Source organism: Carassius carassius, chromosome 2, assembly GCF_963082965.1.
Source record: "Carassius carassius chromosome 2, fCarCar2.1, whole genome shotgun sequence".
Taxonomy (NCBI): Eukaryota; Metazoa; Chordata; class Actinopteri; order Cypriniformes; family Cyprinidae; genus Carassius; species Carassius carassius.
Window position 1 is genome coordinate 12,955,468 of NC_081756.1, and position 16,767 is coordinate 12,972,234.

The window sequence follows — 16,767 nt, forward strand, 5'->3', positions numbered from 1 at the left end:
TAATCCGCTACCACTGACATTAGTTATTGTTGTTAGATCAGCACTCCTTGTTCTGGCTGTTGACCAGTCTTATACAGCAGATACATGCTAATCATTTCACTATGCCAAATTCACAGTTAAACCATTCAGAGAATGATCAACAGCCTGCCAATAGACAAAAGGAAATCTTGTGGTCATTTCTTGAATGAAGACTGCAGTACTTAAACAACTACAGTCGCAAGTGTCTTACATAATATTACATGAATGTTCACAATGACACATCAACAGAAATTTTAAGGTTTTGGCAACAAACATTTTCAAAAGGTGGCAACATTTAAGTTAGTTATTTCTGTACGCTATTTGCTTGCAATGTTTAAACAATAGACATATTTTCAATAAAATCTCAGAAAAGGATTCAACATGAAAGTTGGATGCAATATGTGCATTTGAGTGTGAAACTGGAAGCCTCCACTTACCTACAGTTATCCGTACTGTCTTGTGTCCAGCATGAATCATAACTACACACCCACAAACAGTGTGACCTCTTTAGGTACAGGGTTTTATTCTTACCATTCTAAACACTGTATTTTGTATCCGAGGCTTGATATCTTCCATCTCCAAATTTCTGTCTGATCTTAAGTGTTCATCTTTAGTCTATCTCAAGACAAAACATTCAATTTCAGGCCAGCATTCACATATCCCTTATCATGGCTTGTTTATCGTTGTATATTTTTTGGCCTTGTGGTCTGTTTTGTGCATGCTGATGTTTTTCTGTATTTTTTTTTATCTACCTACTGCGTATTGACCTTGTTTTAGTAATTGTTTAAATCCCTTTCATTTTAATGGCTCTCAAATCCAATCCATATAGATGATTGGGCATATGTTTTAAGCATTATCGAAGCATCAAATTGTACCTTTATCCCTGCTTTCAAAAAAAAAAAAAAAATAATAATAAGGTTCGGATGGTACAGCTTCTATTTTCAACCATTTCAGAAAAGGCTTATATGGTAAATGCATGGGACATTTCTATGTAAAACAAGTCATTTAATTCAATGATTAAAAGAACAACAACAACAAAAAAGCCATCTCATGCAAAAGCCTCATACATCAATATGCAAGGACTAATCCTACATAATGGGTCAAAAACAGCTGTGTTACCAAACCCTTTGTTTATACTCATACAGGTTGTTTTCTTTTCCCTGACAATGGCATCCAGTCTATCCAGAGATATTTTGGGGTTTGTTTCTGCTTTGGAACCTTTATTAGCAGAGTGATATTACTTCTGCCAGTGTTGTTTCTCTGGTTGCATAGGTTTTTGTTTATCTTCATGTGTATGGAAAATTGACATAGGAGGATGCAGTCTGAATTTGTGTTTCTGTCCATAAGGAAACAACTTCGAGAAACGAAACGACTGTAAGTTCCAATCATTTTTTTTAAGATAGCGACAGAACACACAACAAGGGTAACAAGCAAAATGTCAACAATATTATTTCCTTTTATTATATTATTATTTCCTCTCTCTAGTAGGCTATATAAATACATATGCATACTTTCCATACAGCTAAATATATATATAGAGATAGAGAGAAAATTATGAACAAATCTGTACATACATCTTCTGTTCCAGATTCATACACATTATTATTTATTGTTAAGTCTTATTTAAATATTCCTGTTCTCGTGTCAGATATGTTTGTATGGATGTATTTATGTATGTACCAAGAGCTTCTTAAAAACCACAACAAATTCATTGTGTTTTTGCGCACTCTTGGGTGAATAACGCTGATTTTGAATCTAATGCATTATTCAAGACACGTGATCTGTAAACACTCAGTCGAGTATTTGAAACATGATGCATTATAATGCAACAAATGCAATGCACAAAATGTTGACCACAAGGTTGGCATTTATTGCATAACCAGTTAATAAAGGGGTGTAACAGAACGTAGTTTACCTTAATCATAGCACTGGCCAAAACGAGAAGCTCTCCAAGCCAGAGTGGAATTGATCTAAGGATATGTTTCCATTTCCAAACACACTGGCTCCCCCTGCTGACGGACTGACGATATCGCTTCAAACACTTGAGGCGTAATTAGGAGATGGATGAAGTTTTCTTGTTAAAAAATGTAAAACGAATTTCAATAATTTATCTGCAGCTACCAGATAAATCACAGCCAGTGCTTTAAAAAATTAAAAGAGAAACCTAACAACAATTTGACATGCACGTATAGGCTACTATCCGCTGGAAATCAGCACTAAATATACAGCGACACAGCAGTAGAAATATTTTAGCCGAGAAAAAGACATGCACAGCGTCTTTCAGTGTGCTGCAAAACAATCACACGGAACTGAAATTCGAATAACAAACAAATATATAAACTTCAGTTTTTTTTAATTAATCATTAATTAAATCGTTTAAATGTTTGAATCAGGCCGTCGATCCTCTACCAAATGAACTCAGCATTTACTGTTTCCATATTTCACTGACTTCACGTACGGCTTTTACTTTCAGTGATGTCCGATGCTGTGTTTCAGTGTAATTGCTGACTAGTGGTTCACAACACATTAAAGATTCACATTTGCAACATAAATACTTTTCCGCCCTTGGGATGAACGGGTTAAATTTCTGTGAGTGATGGTTCCCGATTGTTTCGCTTCGGTTTTGTGTGTGTAAAACAGAAAAGATCCCGAATTTGAGGCGGAACTGTTTTAGAGCGAGCTCATACACCACAGGGAAGAGTATCAGAGACGGACGAGTGTGTGCGAGCTGTCATGACTATTTTTATGTCATGACGTATTTTTTAGTATGTGAACGCTAGCTGTCAGCGCTGATATACACGTACTGACATGGAAGAGACAGAAAAAAGACGGACACACAAGAAAACTGAGTGTATAGATTGGGGTGGAGTTTGTGCACAAACGCCGATAACAGCCAAAATGGAAACACGGAATGATATATTAGTAAAGAATGCCCATGACGGACTACCTCAGCCGTCTCCAGACTGTGACAGATGCTCAGTGATATCAGGAGAGTGTCTATATTATCATTATGGCTGTGATGGCAAAGATGACAGAGGTTGGGGTTGTGGATACAGGACTGTTCAGACCATGGCCTCATGGTTGTGTCTTAATCAGCCTCTCACTGTGAGCCGCAGACACCCGCCTAGTCTTTCTGAAATACAACAAACTTTGGTGGAAATAGGGGACAAACCCGATTCATTCCTGGGTTCTAGGGAGTGGATTGGGACATTTGAGGCAAGTCTTGTTCTTGACCAGCTCTATGATGTTCCCTGCCGCATACTGCATGTGCGATATGGCAAGGAGCTTGATCAAGCTGTAGAAGATCTTCATGAGCACTTCCTTACCCGTGGGTCTCCTGTTATGATGGGAGGAGACAGGGACAATTCCTCTAAGGGGATCTTAGGTGTGTGCACTGGTAAATGGGGAAGTTATTTGCTTGTTATGGACCCTCATTACTTCGGCTGTCCCTTGGATAAAAAGTCATTGCAAAGTCAAGGTTGGGTTTCATGGAAAGCAGTTGGTTCTTTGGATCAGTGCTCTTTCTACAATCTTTGTCTCCCTCTTACTGCTAAGAAGTGACAGTGGTGTCAATGAACTGATGGATGAACAGAAATATCTGACTGTACAGTAGACACTGATTTTTTATATATATATATTTATTTCACAGTCTGTCACACTGTTGTGTTTACATTTAATCTCATTCATTTACCCAAAATGTACTTTAGCATTACAGAATGTTGAACAACAGGTTAACAACCAATAAAGGTAAAGATCATACCAGAAATAAAGCTCAGTTGTCTTGGAGTATTTGGCACATGTATTGTTAATCTCTAAAATGTATCTTTGAACTGCTTCATCCCAAAGAAAAAGATAACAAAATCATGTATTTTAATGCGTGCTGAAGGGGGATTAAATGCCTTAAAGGGATGGTTGATGCAAAAATGAAAATTCTCATCAAATTCTCAAGTTATCATCCATAATGTTGTTCCAAACCTGTAAGAGTTAATTTTTTTTCTGTCGAACACAGAAGAAGATATTTTGAAGAATGTGGGTAACCAAACAAATGCTAGCTCCCATTGATTTACATAGTATGGTAAAAAAAATAAAAACCTATGGAAGTCAATGGAGACTAGTTACCCACATTCTTTAAAATATATTTTATGTTCAACAGAAAAAAATAAACTAATACAGGTTTGGAACAGCACGAGGTTGAGTAAATTATGACAGAATTTTTATTTTTGGGTGAACTGTCCATTTAAATCAATGAATTAAAACATTAAATTTTACCATTTATTACAAATGCAATGCAAATGTCTTCATATTAATCTTAATGTAATATCTGCAACTCTGATGATGAACCCTTTGGATTGGGTCACTATCCAACTCTAATCTTTACACTTCTGACACACAATCACTGTAAAAGATCTGGAAGTTATTGTCCACCTCCATTTTCCCCTTGAGAAACTTCTCCAGATTCTTGATGGGAACCTCAACCATGTGGTTGTTCACACGATCATTAAGACCGTATGCGGCAAACGCTGGAAACTTGTACCTCTCTGAGTAGGGAGCGTTGTGATCGTAATCTGTGCAGCAATAGGCTGTCCACATGAATTCTGGGATGGCAACACGATCTTGGTTATCACGTCGAATCATATTACCTGATGTTGTCACACCAGTGATCACATAAGCCTTTCCGTGACAATAGTTGTTAAGCCGTTTGCGGGTAACTTCTACCTGTGTGCTCCAGGGACCAAAATTGAACTCCCTTATCAGGGGAACTACATTGGTCAATGTGTAGGTGGCAGCTTTGTCCAGCGGGTCTGCCTGATGCTCATCTGGGTTCATTTGGCTGCGTTCATACTGCACCACATCGGCGTAGTCTTCTAACACAGCCTGCGTGTCTTCAAAATTTTTGTGCATTAAGGAAGACTGGGGAAATGGTTCCATGTTACTGCTTCCTTTTTCACTTGCCAGCTGTGCAAAATAAGAAATACAGGAGATTAGATTCCGGATTTAGATTCCCAGAAGCAAACGAGAAAGAAGAATATATATATATATTTGTATCGAAACATATTATTGATCGATTGATTGCAGAGGTAACCATTCAAAAGTTTTTGTGGTAGATTGTGTTTTTAAGTCTGTTATGCTCACCCAGGCTGCTTTGATTTGATTAAAATAAGAGTAATATCGTGAAATGCTGGTAAAAGTTGATTTTAATATATTTTAAAGTGTAATATATTCCTGTGAATTCCTGCCATTATTCCAGTCACATGATCCTTCAGAAATCATTCTAAAATGCTGATTTGCTCAAAAAAATATATTATTATTATTATTATTAATGTTAAAAACAATTGTGCTGCTTAAAATCATTGTGGAAAATATAATAAATATGTTATTCTTAGCACACACTCACCTGTGGTTCAAACATCCAGGGAATGTCTACCCATTTCTCCCCATCTGATTTCTTGAAGGTGTATGCTGAATAGATGGGGATGTGTTTTTTGGGGTCATAGAGGGTCACAAAGCGAGGCTTGTCCACATAGCGCTGGCAGATCTTTTTTAGGGAAGTACTGAGGTAACCTCGTGGTGGAGTGCCCAAATAAAGGAAATCCTTACAGCGATCTACTTGGGAGAAGTCGTCCACCACTCCAGCTTGTGATCTTAAGATCAAACACATCAGTGGGATCAGCAAGGTTCCAAACCAGGACCAGCAATAGACCATGATATTCATGTTCTCCTATAAAGTATAAATTGTCTTCTTTCTTCTTTGTGAAGTGTTCTTTGGACTGACCTAGGTAGGACAGTATGACAAGAAAGAATTTCAGGAGAAAAAAACCCTCCCTTTTCTGTGGCTGGTTTCTTCACTGTCTCCAATGGACTGTCTTTATCTCTTTTAAAATTAAACCTCTTCACTGGTAGGTGGAGAATAAAGAGAGCCACTGCATTCCTAATGAAAAGTACAAAGTACATGCAAAACCATGTTCGGAAAGTCCGATCTACAATAATACAAACTTCAAAATTGATAAGACGAAATTCAGTGAGCCATTATCCTCATAAACATGCAAATCAGCAAGGTAAATTTGCTCACTGCCTGTTGATTGTTCATTGGCTCCTTAAAGGTGAATCTAGTTTTCTGGTCAGCCAGCAACCTGAGCCTGAATAGGATGTGATAGAAAAGAACAGTGACTTTAAATTTAACTAAATGCTAATTTTAGACAAATGTTTGAGTAATATACAATCACATGTGATTATCTGAATGAAACACTCAATAATCTACGCAAATGTGAGAACAATAAATTGCTAATGCTATATGGACTGTTAACTGACTTATCTTTTCCATGTTGCACCTAGGATTGTACTCAGTTCAGTAAAAAATTACAAATACTCTTACACATACTTTCCAACAATAACAGTAGATCAGACTGTTACTATATGATTAGTAACCAGTGAATTTTGTTCACAATTTCAGAAGTTTAAACATTTTTAAATTCACATTCATATACACACTATATCAACAATATATATTTAAATGCAGTGCTATAAGCTATGTAAAGTCATGGACATACATCTTACATTGCAGTGTGGCATTATAATATGGAAATCATCTACAGTGACTTTATTCTCTTCTCTAGTCTTGGCTGATTGCGTTTAAATTAAATAATAATAAAAAAATATTACAGCACAGGCAAAGAGCACTTCGTTTCCAAAAGCTAAACCTGGTTTTCCTTAGCTCTCATGCCAGCATCTGCAGCAAGCTACACTCACTACACACACACACACACACACACACACACACACACACACACACACACACACACACACACACACACACACACACACACACACACACACACACACACACATATATATATATATATATATTATTAGTTTATTTACATTATTCTACTAACTGGTTCTTAAATTCATTATCATTGCACAGATGCTTAAATTTAATGTTCATAAATTCTTCTTAACACTAAAATATATCAGCATGATCAGAACCTAATTAAACTTTTTGCTCAGTTTGGGAATACAGTTCTGACCCTGGACCACAAAACCAGTCTTAAGTGTAATTTGTTTCAAAATAAAAAGATTTTTTGTGAATAAATAAGCTTTCCATTGACGTATGGTTTATTAGGATCGGACAATATTTGGCTGAGATACAACCATTTGAAAATCTGAAATCTGAGGGTGCAAAAAAGAAAAAGAAAAATGCTGAGAAAATCGCCTTTAAAGTTGTCCAAATGAATTCCTAGCAATACATATTACTAAACAAAAATTAAGTTTTGATATATTTACAGTAGGAAATTAAAAAAATATCTTCATGGAACATGATCTTTACTTAATATCCTAATGATTTTTGGCATAAAAATAATTAATTAAATAATTAAAAGCATTAAAATAATTATAATAATTAGACAAGGGAGGGTGTCTTAGGCTACGTTCACACTGCAAGGCTTAATGCTCAATTCCGATTTTTTGAAAAAATTCGATTTTTTTGCAAGGTCGTTCACATTTCCAATTAAATGCGACCTTTTGTGATCTCCTGTGTGAACGTGAAATGACCCAGAAATGACCCGCATGCGCAGAAGAGTACTCAACGCTCAACGACGTCACTCGTTGTTTGCGGAAGTAGCTAACGTTAAACATGGATGTCAACAACAGTGTAGTCAACAGCGGAGCTCTTTTTGCAATATTAAAGTTATTTTCCCAACGGAGCCAGCACAATTACAATCTTCTCATTTTAAGAAGAAAATTAAAAAGAAGGAGGAGAGCAAGGTTTTTGGCCATGGTGTTTTGTGGAGCAGTGTTAGCAACGTCGGTACAGAGAAACGTGTGGGTGCAGAGTCGCAGCCAGGAGTGGTGGGATACTGATGTGAGTGGCTTCACTAATACAGAAATTCATCAGTTTATCTTCTCGTTCCCGCCTACTTCAACGCAGAATTATGACGTTTGTAGCGTATAAATGACGTACGGGTCGGATACATGTGGCCTGGCCGTTCAGACGGAGGTCGCATTTCAAAAGATCGGATACGTATCGGATTCAGGACCACATATCCAAGTGGCCTGGGTCGCATTTGAAAAGATCGGATCTGTGTCGTTCAGACTGTCATGAAAAGATCAGATACAGGTCGCATAGGGGCAAAAAAATCGGAATTGGGTCGTTTCAGCCTGCAGTGTGAACGTAGCCTTACACTGCCCCCATGAGGAAGCTGAGCCTCTCTCTCTCTCCCTCAATTTTTTTTTCTAAAGGTTCAATAAACTTTTCCATTTAAACAAAAAAAAAAACATTTCTGGCAACTATTTCATAATTAAGGCTTTACAGGGTTGAGTAGCTTTCATTCACTTCCTATTGATGTGTAATTTCTGTGAGACAGTCTTTGAAAAAGATGCTCACGCTTTTGTCCATGCCTGTCTGATTTTTCAGGAAGGTTTCTAAAGCTTTCAAAGGCACTTCTATAACACTGTGTCCCACTATCTCATTCAAAGCATATGCTGCATAAGTGGGAAACATGTACCGTACATCATAGGGTGAATTTCGATCAAACCGTGGACAGCAATAGGCAGACCACAAGTGCTTTGGGACGGCCATGCGGTCCTCTCTTCCTCTTTGGATGGTCACCCCTGATACAGTCACCCCAGTCACCACATAGGCAGCACCACGGCAAAAGTTATTCAGGCGGCGACGTACTGTATCAATATATGTGGTCCAAGGACCCTCTAAGAAGTCTGTGATCTGAGGCACCACATTTGTGAGGGTATAGGTAGCTGCTTTGTCTTGGTTGTCTGCCTGGTGCTGGTCAGGGTTGAGTGGGCTACGCTCAAACTCCACTGCATCAACATAGTCTGCTAGCACAGCCTGGCTCTCCTCAAGCAGTTGGGTGGTGTCACCACTAGAGGGCAACTCTCTCATGTTTTCACTTTCATCAGCAGAAACCAGCTGGGAAAAAGAACAAGAAATGAAAAACCATATAGAAGCTCATATTAACAGAACAATAAATGTATATGGACAATACCAATAAGTGTTATGTGGTGATTTCACTGTTGTCAGAATTAAGACTATTTTGTTTAAATGATGTAGAAGATTTACAATTTTTATATAATACACAAATTATTATTTTTTTATTTATATATAAATATTTTTTAACTATCCAGAGAGCAAATGAAGGTAATGTGCTACCTGTGGTTCATACATCCAGGGTGTGTCCATTCTCCTCTGTCCATCTGACTTTTTGAAGGTGTAAGCCGAATAAAGTGCCAAACGATGACTGCTGTCATACAGAGTGGCGTAACGTAGTTTATCTCCGTGGCGTTGGCAAATCCTCTTCAGATTGCCCCCTCTGATACCTGTGGGTTCTGTATGCATGTAGAAGAACTGACTGCATTCTTTAAAGCTGTTGGAGACCGTGCCGCTTGCTAGAAACAAACCTGTCAACAGAAGAAGCCTGAATATAAAAATCTTACAAAGAGCCATCAGAAGTGAGAAGGGAAGTTATCAGTGTTTGTAACAAAAGTTCCAGTTTCCAAAAACAGGCAGATCCATCCGTTCTTCCATGGTGTTCCAAGCCAGACTGATAACCTGAAGAGCGAAAGCCACCATATGCAAAGCATCACCTCTCTTACCCTGCCAGTCATACAGCATCCGTGTCTGACCAATAGAACACTGGAAGGTTTGAAAATAAGAAGCTTTTTAGCTTATGAATTATTTTGGCTGAATGAAATTGCAATCTAGGCTATTTCTCTTGAAATTAAATATGAGCACTGATCATACCCCATGCAATAATTTACCCATGGTTTACAATGGATTTAATCAGGAAGTGGTGACCCAGAATGGATTTAATCAGGAAGTGGTGACACAGAAGTGAAGCGCGCAGTGTCAGCTCTCAAGGGAGTTGACGGCTGTGATGCGAGCCTTTGCTTCACTCTCAGAAGGCTCTCTTTGAGGGAGGCCACAGAATCCAGTTCTGGTGGGCCCCAAGCAGGCTCTGGTAATGGAACAGAAGTAGACTCTCTCTGAGGACGGAGACCATCGATGTGGTCCCTCCTTGGGTTGCAGAGTCCGGGTCCTACAGCCGGTACTTCACTGTTCCAAGGAAGGACGAGGTGTTGTGTCCTTTTCTAGATCTGTGCTTTTTGAACCTCTCAGTCAGGGGACTGAAGTTTAGCATGCCTGCACAGGCCAAGTCCGAGGACTGGTGTGTCACGATCTATCAAAAGATGCACTTATCTCCATCTTTCTTCATCGGAAGTTCCTGAGGTTTGCTTTTGGGGGCAAAAGCCTACCAATACGGATCTTCCACTGGCCTTGCACTCTCACCCCACACTTTCACGACTCAACCACATTGACGATTGGTTGATATCAGCTCAATCTGAGCAGATGACGGTTCTGCACCGAGATGTCGTTCTCGCTCACATGAAAGAGATGGGGTTAAGGCTTAATGCCAAGAAAGGTGTGCTTTCTCCAGTTCAGAGAACCACTTATCTGGGCATGGTGTGGGATTCGACCACGATGCAGGCATGTATGTCACCTGCTCGGATTGAGTCGATCCTCACTGCAGTCGCGAGAGTGAGAGAAGGCCGGTCACTCACTGTCAAGCAGTCATGGAGATTGCTGGGTCTGATGGCAGCTGCGTCCAACGTGAATACTATTGGCCTGCTGTACATGAGACCCCTACAGTGGTGGCTCAAGACCAAGGGGTTCTCCCTGAGGGGAAACCCACTTCGCATGCTAAAGGTCATGCGGCGCTGCCTACGTGCCTTGGATATGTGGAGGAAGCCTTGGTTCTTGTCTCAGGGCCCGGTGCTGGGAGCTCCTTGTCGCCGCGGGATGCTAGCGACAGACGCATCCCTCACCGGCTGGGGTGCGGTCATGAGTGGCCAGATCCTTGTGTGGGCCCAGGACAAATTCCTCTCGCTCAGAGCACTTCACATTCCTGGGCATCTTAATATGGGAGCAGATATCCTGTTGAGGCAGGGGCCAAGGCCCGGGGAATGGCGGCTTCACACCGAGGTGATGAAGCAGAGTTGGAGAGTTTGGCCAGACTCGGGTGGATCTGTTTGCGACTCGAGACACATCGCACTGTCCCCTCTGGCTTCCTCTGACTCATCCAGCTCCACTGGGGCTGGACGCCATGGTACAGACGTGGCCGAGGCTTCATCTGTACATTTTTTCCCCCCGATTGCTCTGCTCTCTTAATTTTTGGAGAGAGTGCGCCGGGACGGAGTCCGGCTGCTGTTAGTAGCCCTGTTCTGGCCGGGCTGGGAATGGTTCCTGGGCCTGATTTCTCTTTTAGACGGCACTCCATGGGAGGTTCCCGTCAGGAGAGATCTCCTCTCGCAGGCGGAGGGTGTGCCCCCGCATGGAGCTTAGAGGCTGTAGGTGTGGTCTCTGAGGAGGCACAACTCTTAGCTTCCCGTCTCTCAACCGATGTTGTAAGACCGTTCTCCAATGCAGAGCTCCCTCGATGAGAAAACTTTATGCCTTGAAGTCGAAGCTTTTCACTTCCTGGTGCGGAGACCGCCAGCTCGACCCAGTTAACTGCCCGGATGGTACAGTGCTGGAGTTCCTGCATGCTCTCCGCAGGGTTGACCCACTCCACCCTGAAGGTCTACGTGGTGGCCATGGTGGCCTACCGCACCCCTCTCGGTAGCCAGTCAGTGAGCAGAAACCCTCTGGTTATATGTTTCCTCCATTGTGCGCTGAGGCTGAGGCCTCCGGCCAGAAGAAGCTTGTGCTAAGCGGTGATCAGGATGCTATCCTAAGCCTCGAGTCCTCTGATCTCCCCTCTCCTGGGGGTCAAGACTCACTCCTTCTGAAGTTTGGCCATTGGACGGGTTGTCCCCGATTTCTGTCAGGCTCCTTCTCCTTATCTTGCTTTAGTTGTGCTCTTCCATACTAGGCAGAGATTTGAAAGTTTGGCAGCGTGGGCATTCTCGTTCCCCAAACGTTCTCGGCGCAGCTCGAGTTCCTGAAGAGGAACGTCTAAGGTTACGTATGTAACCCTGGTTCCTCAAAGGAACGAGATGCTGCGTCGCAGTGCCACACTTCCGGCATCTCTGGCTGGCGCTTGCTTCATCCTTTGAGGCTGATTTCCGGCTTCGCCACTCATGCTTTTATGCTTCTTGGTCTCTGACGTCACCCGCCTATGACGTCTCGCCCTTCCTTTGGACTGATTATACACATTATTCAGAGACGTCATGCTGGACGCGTTCCCCAAACGCTCTCGACGCAGCGTCTCATTCCTTCGAGGAACCAGGGTTACATACGCAACCTTAGACGATTTCTGTAAATACTCACAGGAAGAAGTATGAAGAAATTACAATAAATACAACTTTGTCCTTCCAGCACGCTTATTCAAGATAGAGCGGGGACATTTACAAGGAACATAAGTTTCATTTAGCTTGTAGTTTCGTTTAACTGTGTTTTTTTTTTTTTCATTCGGACCAAACCACTGAATGAAACGTTATTGTTACTTTTTTGTAAACATAAAGATTTTAAACCTATAACGTTAATTTGGAGACAATACAAATATAAACGCATGCTTTTTACAAAACACTTAAAACAACATGGTAAACGCAGTTGCAATTAATTTCAAATAGACTTGGTTCAGTCTGCTAAACGTCACTTACTGTTGCGTTAGAAAATCTGAGTTTACACCCTGACAAATGCAGAGGGTTTCCATCACTGGATGCATGGACATCACTTGTAAGTAGCCTTTGAAAAATTATAAACTATAAAAAGAACTGTTGGCTAATGAAACCCACTTTAATATTTAAAATAATTCGACGTAGATGACTTGTCTTTGTCTTTTTTCATCTTACTATATGTTAGACTAATATAAGTGCCTTATTCCTTCTTATTGTGATTTCAACTAGTTTATACAGTAATATAAGTATTTTTTTTTCACATTAGCTTAAGCTTTCCCATATGAAAATGGCATTTCATATAATCGTATAAGATATTCACCTGCTCAGCAACCCCCAACAGTATCATGACACTTTTGTACATCGTGATATGGATTGCGGAGACATTCCAAGAAAGATATCAAATGGATTAGTGGAGATGAGTTGGTATCTATCTTGTGGAAACAAATACATTGATGTTTTTTCTCAGCTATGTGCTGAGCCGATGTTGGATGGCTTCCCTCTGGAACTGGTTGATGGAGATGCATCAAATATTCCTCTCAGATGGGTAAGTGATGTGCTTCTGTATTTGAACTCTTTGGTGCAGCCAAATTATAAAATCAAGGTGTTCACAGTTTTGGGAGTCCAGAGCACAGGGAAGTCCACCTTGCTGAATACCATGTTTGGAGTTCAGTTTGCAGTCAGCAGTGAAGATGCACCAGAGGAGTTGATCAAAGTCAAAGAGGACATCAAGAAAGAACTTGGCTGTGATTATTTAGTGATAATTGACACAAAAGGTCTGAAATCCCCAGAGCTGGTGAAACCAGATGATGAACATGACAATGAATTAGCCACGCTTGTTGTTGGATTGAGTGATATCACAATCATCAACATTACAATGGAGAATTCCACAGAGATGAAGGACATTTTGCAGGTTGTGGTCCATGCTTTCCTCAGAATGAAGGAAATAGGGAAAAAACCAAGTGCTAATTTGTCCACCAAAATGTTGCGGATGTTTCAGCTCATGACAAGAACATGAGAGACCGAAAGCTTCTGCTGGAGCAGCTGAACGAGATGACAAAGACAGCAGCTAAAATGGAGAACAATGAAGAGTACAAAATGTTTACTGATGTGATGGAGTATAATCTAGAAACTTGCAATTGGTATTGCTGGACTTTGGCATGGGAATCTTCCAATGGCACCAGTGAACGCTGGCTACTCAGAGGCTGTCTATGACCTTAAAAAGACCATGATTGATGCCATTGGAAAATGCAAACACAAAACACCTGGAAACGACATATCAGAATTTTTGGACTGGACAAAAGGAGGGTCATGTCTATCTTGTGGAAAGGTTTAAAGAAGACTTTGTGAGCAGTGTGAAATCTCTCAGGAGGGAAACAGAGAACTCTCTGCTGACTCACCTTGAGGCAACAGTGGAAATCAGGAAAGGAATGGATAAACTGGATTATATCAAGAAAACATTCACTGATACAATGGAGAAAAAACTGTTGGGTTTACTGGAGGAGTTACGCAAAAATTCCTCAGAGATGGAAATAGAGAGGTCTGATGAAGAGCTTGGCAACAATTTTGAAAAGATTTGGGAACAAACTGTCAGTGAATTGTCAGTTTGTGGTCCCCCCCCCCCAAAAAACATATTTGATAGCATTTTCAAGCAACTAAGAAACAACGTGAAACAGAAAGGAAGTTTTTTTGCAGAACAATTAAATCGAGTGAATCTGGAAAACTGTGGCAGAGAGTCCTTTAAAGTAACTGCAGTATCCTTTTACAGGAAAATAAAGCGTTTCTTTTTTCAGGACAATGCTATTAGTCTACAGGATATGGCTGATAATGTAATTCAGACATGTGTTAATTTAATTCAAGACAAGACTGAAAAAAATTCAGATTACCATGACACCTATATTCAGGAAACCCTAAACATTATTGATGAAAGATTGTCATCTAACAAAAAGATGGGATTTTCAGAGAAATTTGTACTGTCCCAAACTGCACATTTGTGGGATGTCTGCAAGAGAATTTCAACACATGCATGATTGTTTCATTATGGAGAATGACCCACGTAGATGCCTTGATAATTTTAAAGACAAATATGATTTCAAAGACCTGTTCCATGATTGCGATCAGTGTCAGAGAAAGGCTGAAGAATTCACTAAACTGTGCTTGATGCCTGCAGTTGAATCATTCATCTACAGTTCTTTGGGTCCAGAGATTGTTGATGTAATGCTTCAAGGTAAACATGCATTTCAGTTCAGCACTCGTGCATTTTTCCAGTACTCACTTTTGAAGCAACTTCTCAGTGAAGATAACTTTGAAAACTATGCTAGATACATTTGCTCATACGAACGTTTTGTGAAGTGTTGGACATTAGGTCAAATTACTGAGCAATTTTCAGATGGAGAAATAGTGTTTCAGTTTGTGGAACGTCATCTCAGATTGGCCACCATGGAAATACTTGAGGCAATCAAAACTGCACAAAATGAGACACAGGAAAGTGATGTCAAAGATTTAATTCATTCCATTTGTAGAAAGCTTGGGAAAAGACTTGTAATTGCCAAAGATGTACTTGTATTAGTGATGATTCTCAACAATGCATCTCAAGAACCATTTGCTTGCTGTCTAAACAAGTCTGTAGAAGAGATGGAACAGACACTGAAGGAACAATTTAAGAGCGTCAGCATACATGGAAAACTGTCCAAACTCAAAATGAAACCCCAGGATGAGCTCTTCAAGCGTGTGTTTGGATGTGGGCAACAGTGTCCATTCTGCAAAGCTCCGTGTGAGGCTGGTGGAGAAGCCCACACTGATCACTGTGCTTCAGTACACAGACCTCAGGGACTTGGTCATTACAGATATACTGTATCAACAATGAACAATTAGTGGCTAATATCTGCTCAACAGATGTCCACAGCAAAGCAATGTTCAGGTGTTTTGAGAGTAATAATAAGTACTATCCTTACAAAAAATACAGGGAAATCTTTCCTGACTGGCACATACCTGCCAATGCTAGCATACAGGCCTCAGATTACTGGAAATATGTGATGTTAAGGTTCAACAATCAGTTTGCTCAAAAATATAATGCACATCCTGCTAAAATACCTGTGACCTGGAAATATATCATGAAGCAGAAAGCAGAGAACAGCCTAAAAGATTCTTTTAGCATCAGATAGAAAATGTTTTTTCACAATAGTAGAACAAGTGATTTGGCAGCACACTCTCCTCTCAGCCTACAAAACATTCATGTTCCATCAATACATTTATGTTATGATGAAATGTTTCATATATTAATGGTAAATTGTTTTATGTTTTGAACATATGATGTTTTATTAACATGGTTTGGGAGGAGCACAATCAGATAATCAACCAATTCGGCAGAGGTGGAACTAGTACAGTTAATCAGCCTAACTAGCACAATGCCTGTATATATATATATATATATATATATATATATATATATATATATATATATATACACACACACACACTATATATATACAGCCAACTTACCTTTGTCCCATGACAGTTTTACGGCATCCCTCCTCCACCCCAACTCCTCACTTTTAAACTATTCTCATCCCATACTAGGGACGGTTGGAGGTCTTTGGGTTTGGGCTATATTCCGAGCTCGGAGCCCTCCCTCAGTACAGGATGCCAAATATGCTTTCTATTTGCTAAATCCAATTATATGTAAGTGCGAACTCATGAATTGCTATTTGATGAACAACTTTTTAAAAATTTATTTTCCTTTTTGTCGTAAAATCTAATATACTTTTAATAATTTATTTTATGATAATAATCTGTGCACTGCGGGAAATACAGGCCTATAGTAAATAAATTATTTTGTGTTCTTTGAAAATATAATTCATTTAACAAATCATGATGTGTCAATATGATCATTATGTAGGTTGTTTCTGACTGCTTGGTGTAATCAGTGAAATAAATCTATCTTTTGGAATAAAGTGTTTTCTAAATGAGTAAATGCAATTATGTTTTACCACATATTACTTCTCAATAATTTGGTAAAAGATTGCAACCGTGATTCAAACACCCACATGTTCTTATTCCTAAATAATCTCTACTGTATCTCTGTAATGTTTGCTCTCTGTAATCTTGGTAAAGTCTAGCACA

General features: G+C 39.8%; 4 protein-coding genes and 1 pseudogene across 4 annotated transcripts in view; 2 read left to right on the top strand and 3 right to left on the bottom strand.

The window, feature by feature from the left end:
- Positions 1–2,054, bottom strand: part of LOC132103193 (erythropoietin) — a 26,197-nt gene extending 24,143 nt beyond the window's left edge. Inside the window, exon 1 of the mRNA XM_059508106.1 lies at positions 1,934–2,054. The gene's annotated coding sequence lies outside the window, so the exon portion shown is untranslated. The remainder of the gene's footprint in view (positions 1–1,933) is intronic.
- A 698-nt stretch (positions 2,055–2,752) lies between these two features.
- Positions 2,753–3,788, top strand: LOC132096916 (ufm1-specific protease 1-like). The gene has a single exon (XM_059502608.1). It carries the CDS (start codon positions 2,827–2,829, stop codon positions 3,577–3,579), a length of 753 nt encoding a protein of 250 aa, XP_059358591.1. The 5' UTR covers positions 2,753–2,826; the 3' UTR covers positions 3,580–3,788.
- A 381-nt stretch (positions 3,789–4,169) lies between these two features.
- LOC132096926 (endonuclease domain-containing 1 protein-like) lies at positions 4,170–6,193 on the bottom strand. Its single transcript, XM_059502614.1, has 2 exons — positions 5,414–6,193; positions 4,170–4,974 (listed from the first exon to the last, which is right to left on the bottom strand). The coding sequence occupies exons 1-2, from the start codon at positions 5,729–5,731 to the stop codon at positions 4,393–4,395; spliced, it is 900 nt and encodes a 299-aa protein (XP_059358597.1). The 5' UTR covers positions 5,732–6,193; the 3' UTR covers positions 4,170–4,392.
- Positions 6,194–8,350: 2,157 nt separating this feature from the next.
- Positions 8,351–9,450, bottom strand: LOC132098544 (endonuclease domain-containing 1 protein-like). Its single transcript, XM_059504625.1, has 2 exons — positions 9,182–9,450; positions 8,351–8,941 (listed from the first exon to the last, which is right to left on the bottom strand). Exons 1-2 carry the CDS (start codon positions 9,365–9,367, stop codon positions 8,351–8,353), a joined length of 777 nt encoding a protein of 258 aa, XP_059360608.1. The 5' UTR covers positions 9,368–9,450.
- Positions 9,451–13,063: 3,613 nt separating this feature from the next.
- LOC132098553 (interferon-induced very large GTPase 1-like) lies at positions 13,064–15,809 on the top strand (annotated as a pseudogene).
- Positions 15,810–16,767: the final 958 nt, after the last annotated feature.

Excerpts from the sequence above, each read along its gene's own strand:
- LOC132098544 (XM_059504625.1), bottom strand. The coding sequence starts at position 9,367 with ATGCATACAGAACCCACAGGTATCAGAGGGGGCAATCTGAAGAGGATT. Across the intron at positions 8,942-9,181 it reads CCTGGATGTATGAACCACAG|CTGGTTTCTGCTGATGAAAG; the intron begins GTAGCACATTAC and ends TCTTTTTCCCAG.
- LOC132096916 (XM_059502608.1), top strand. The coding sequence starts at position 2,827 with ATGGAAGAGACAGAAAAAAGACGGACACACAAGAAAACTGAGTGTATA.
- LOC132096926 (XM_059502614.1), bottom strand. The coding sequence starts at position 5,731 with ATGAATATCATGGTCTATTGCTGGTCCTGGTTTGGAACCTTGCTGATC. Across the intron at positions 4,975-5,413 it reads CCTGGATGTTTGAACCACAG|CTGGCAAGTGAAAAAGGAAG; the intron begins GTGAGTGTGTGC and ends TATTTTGCACAG.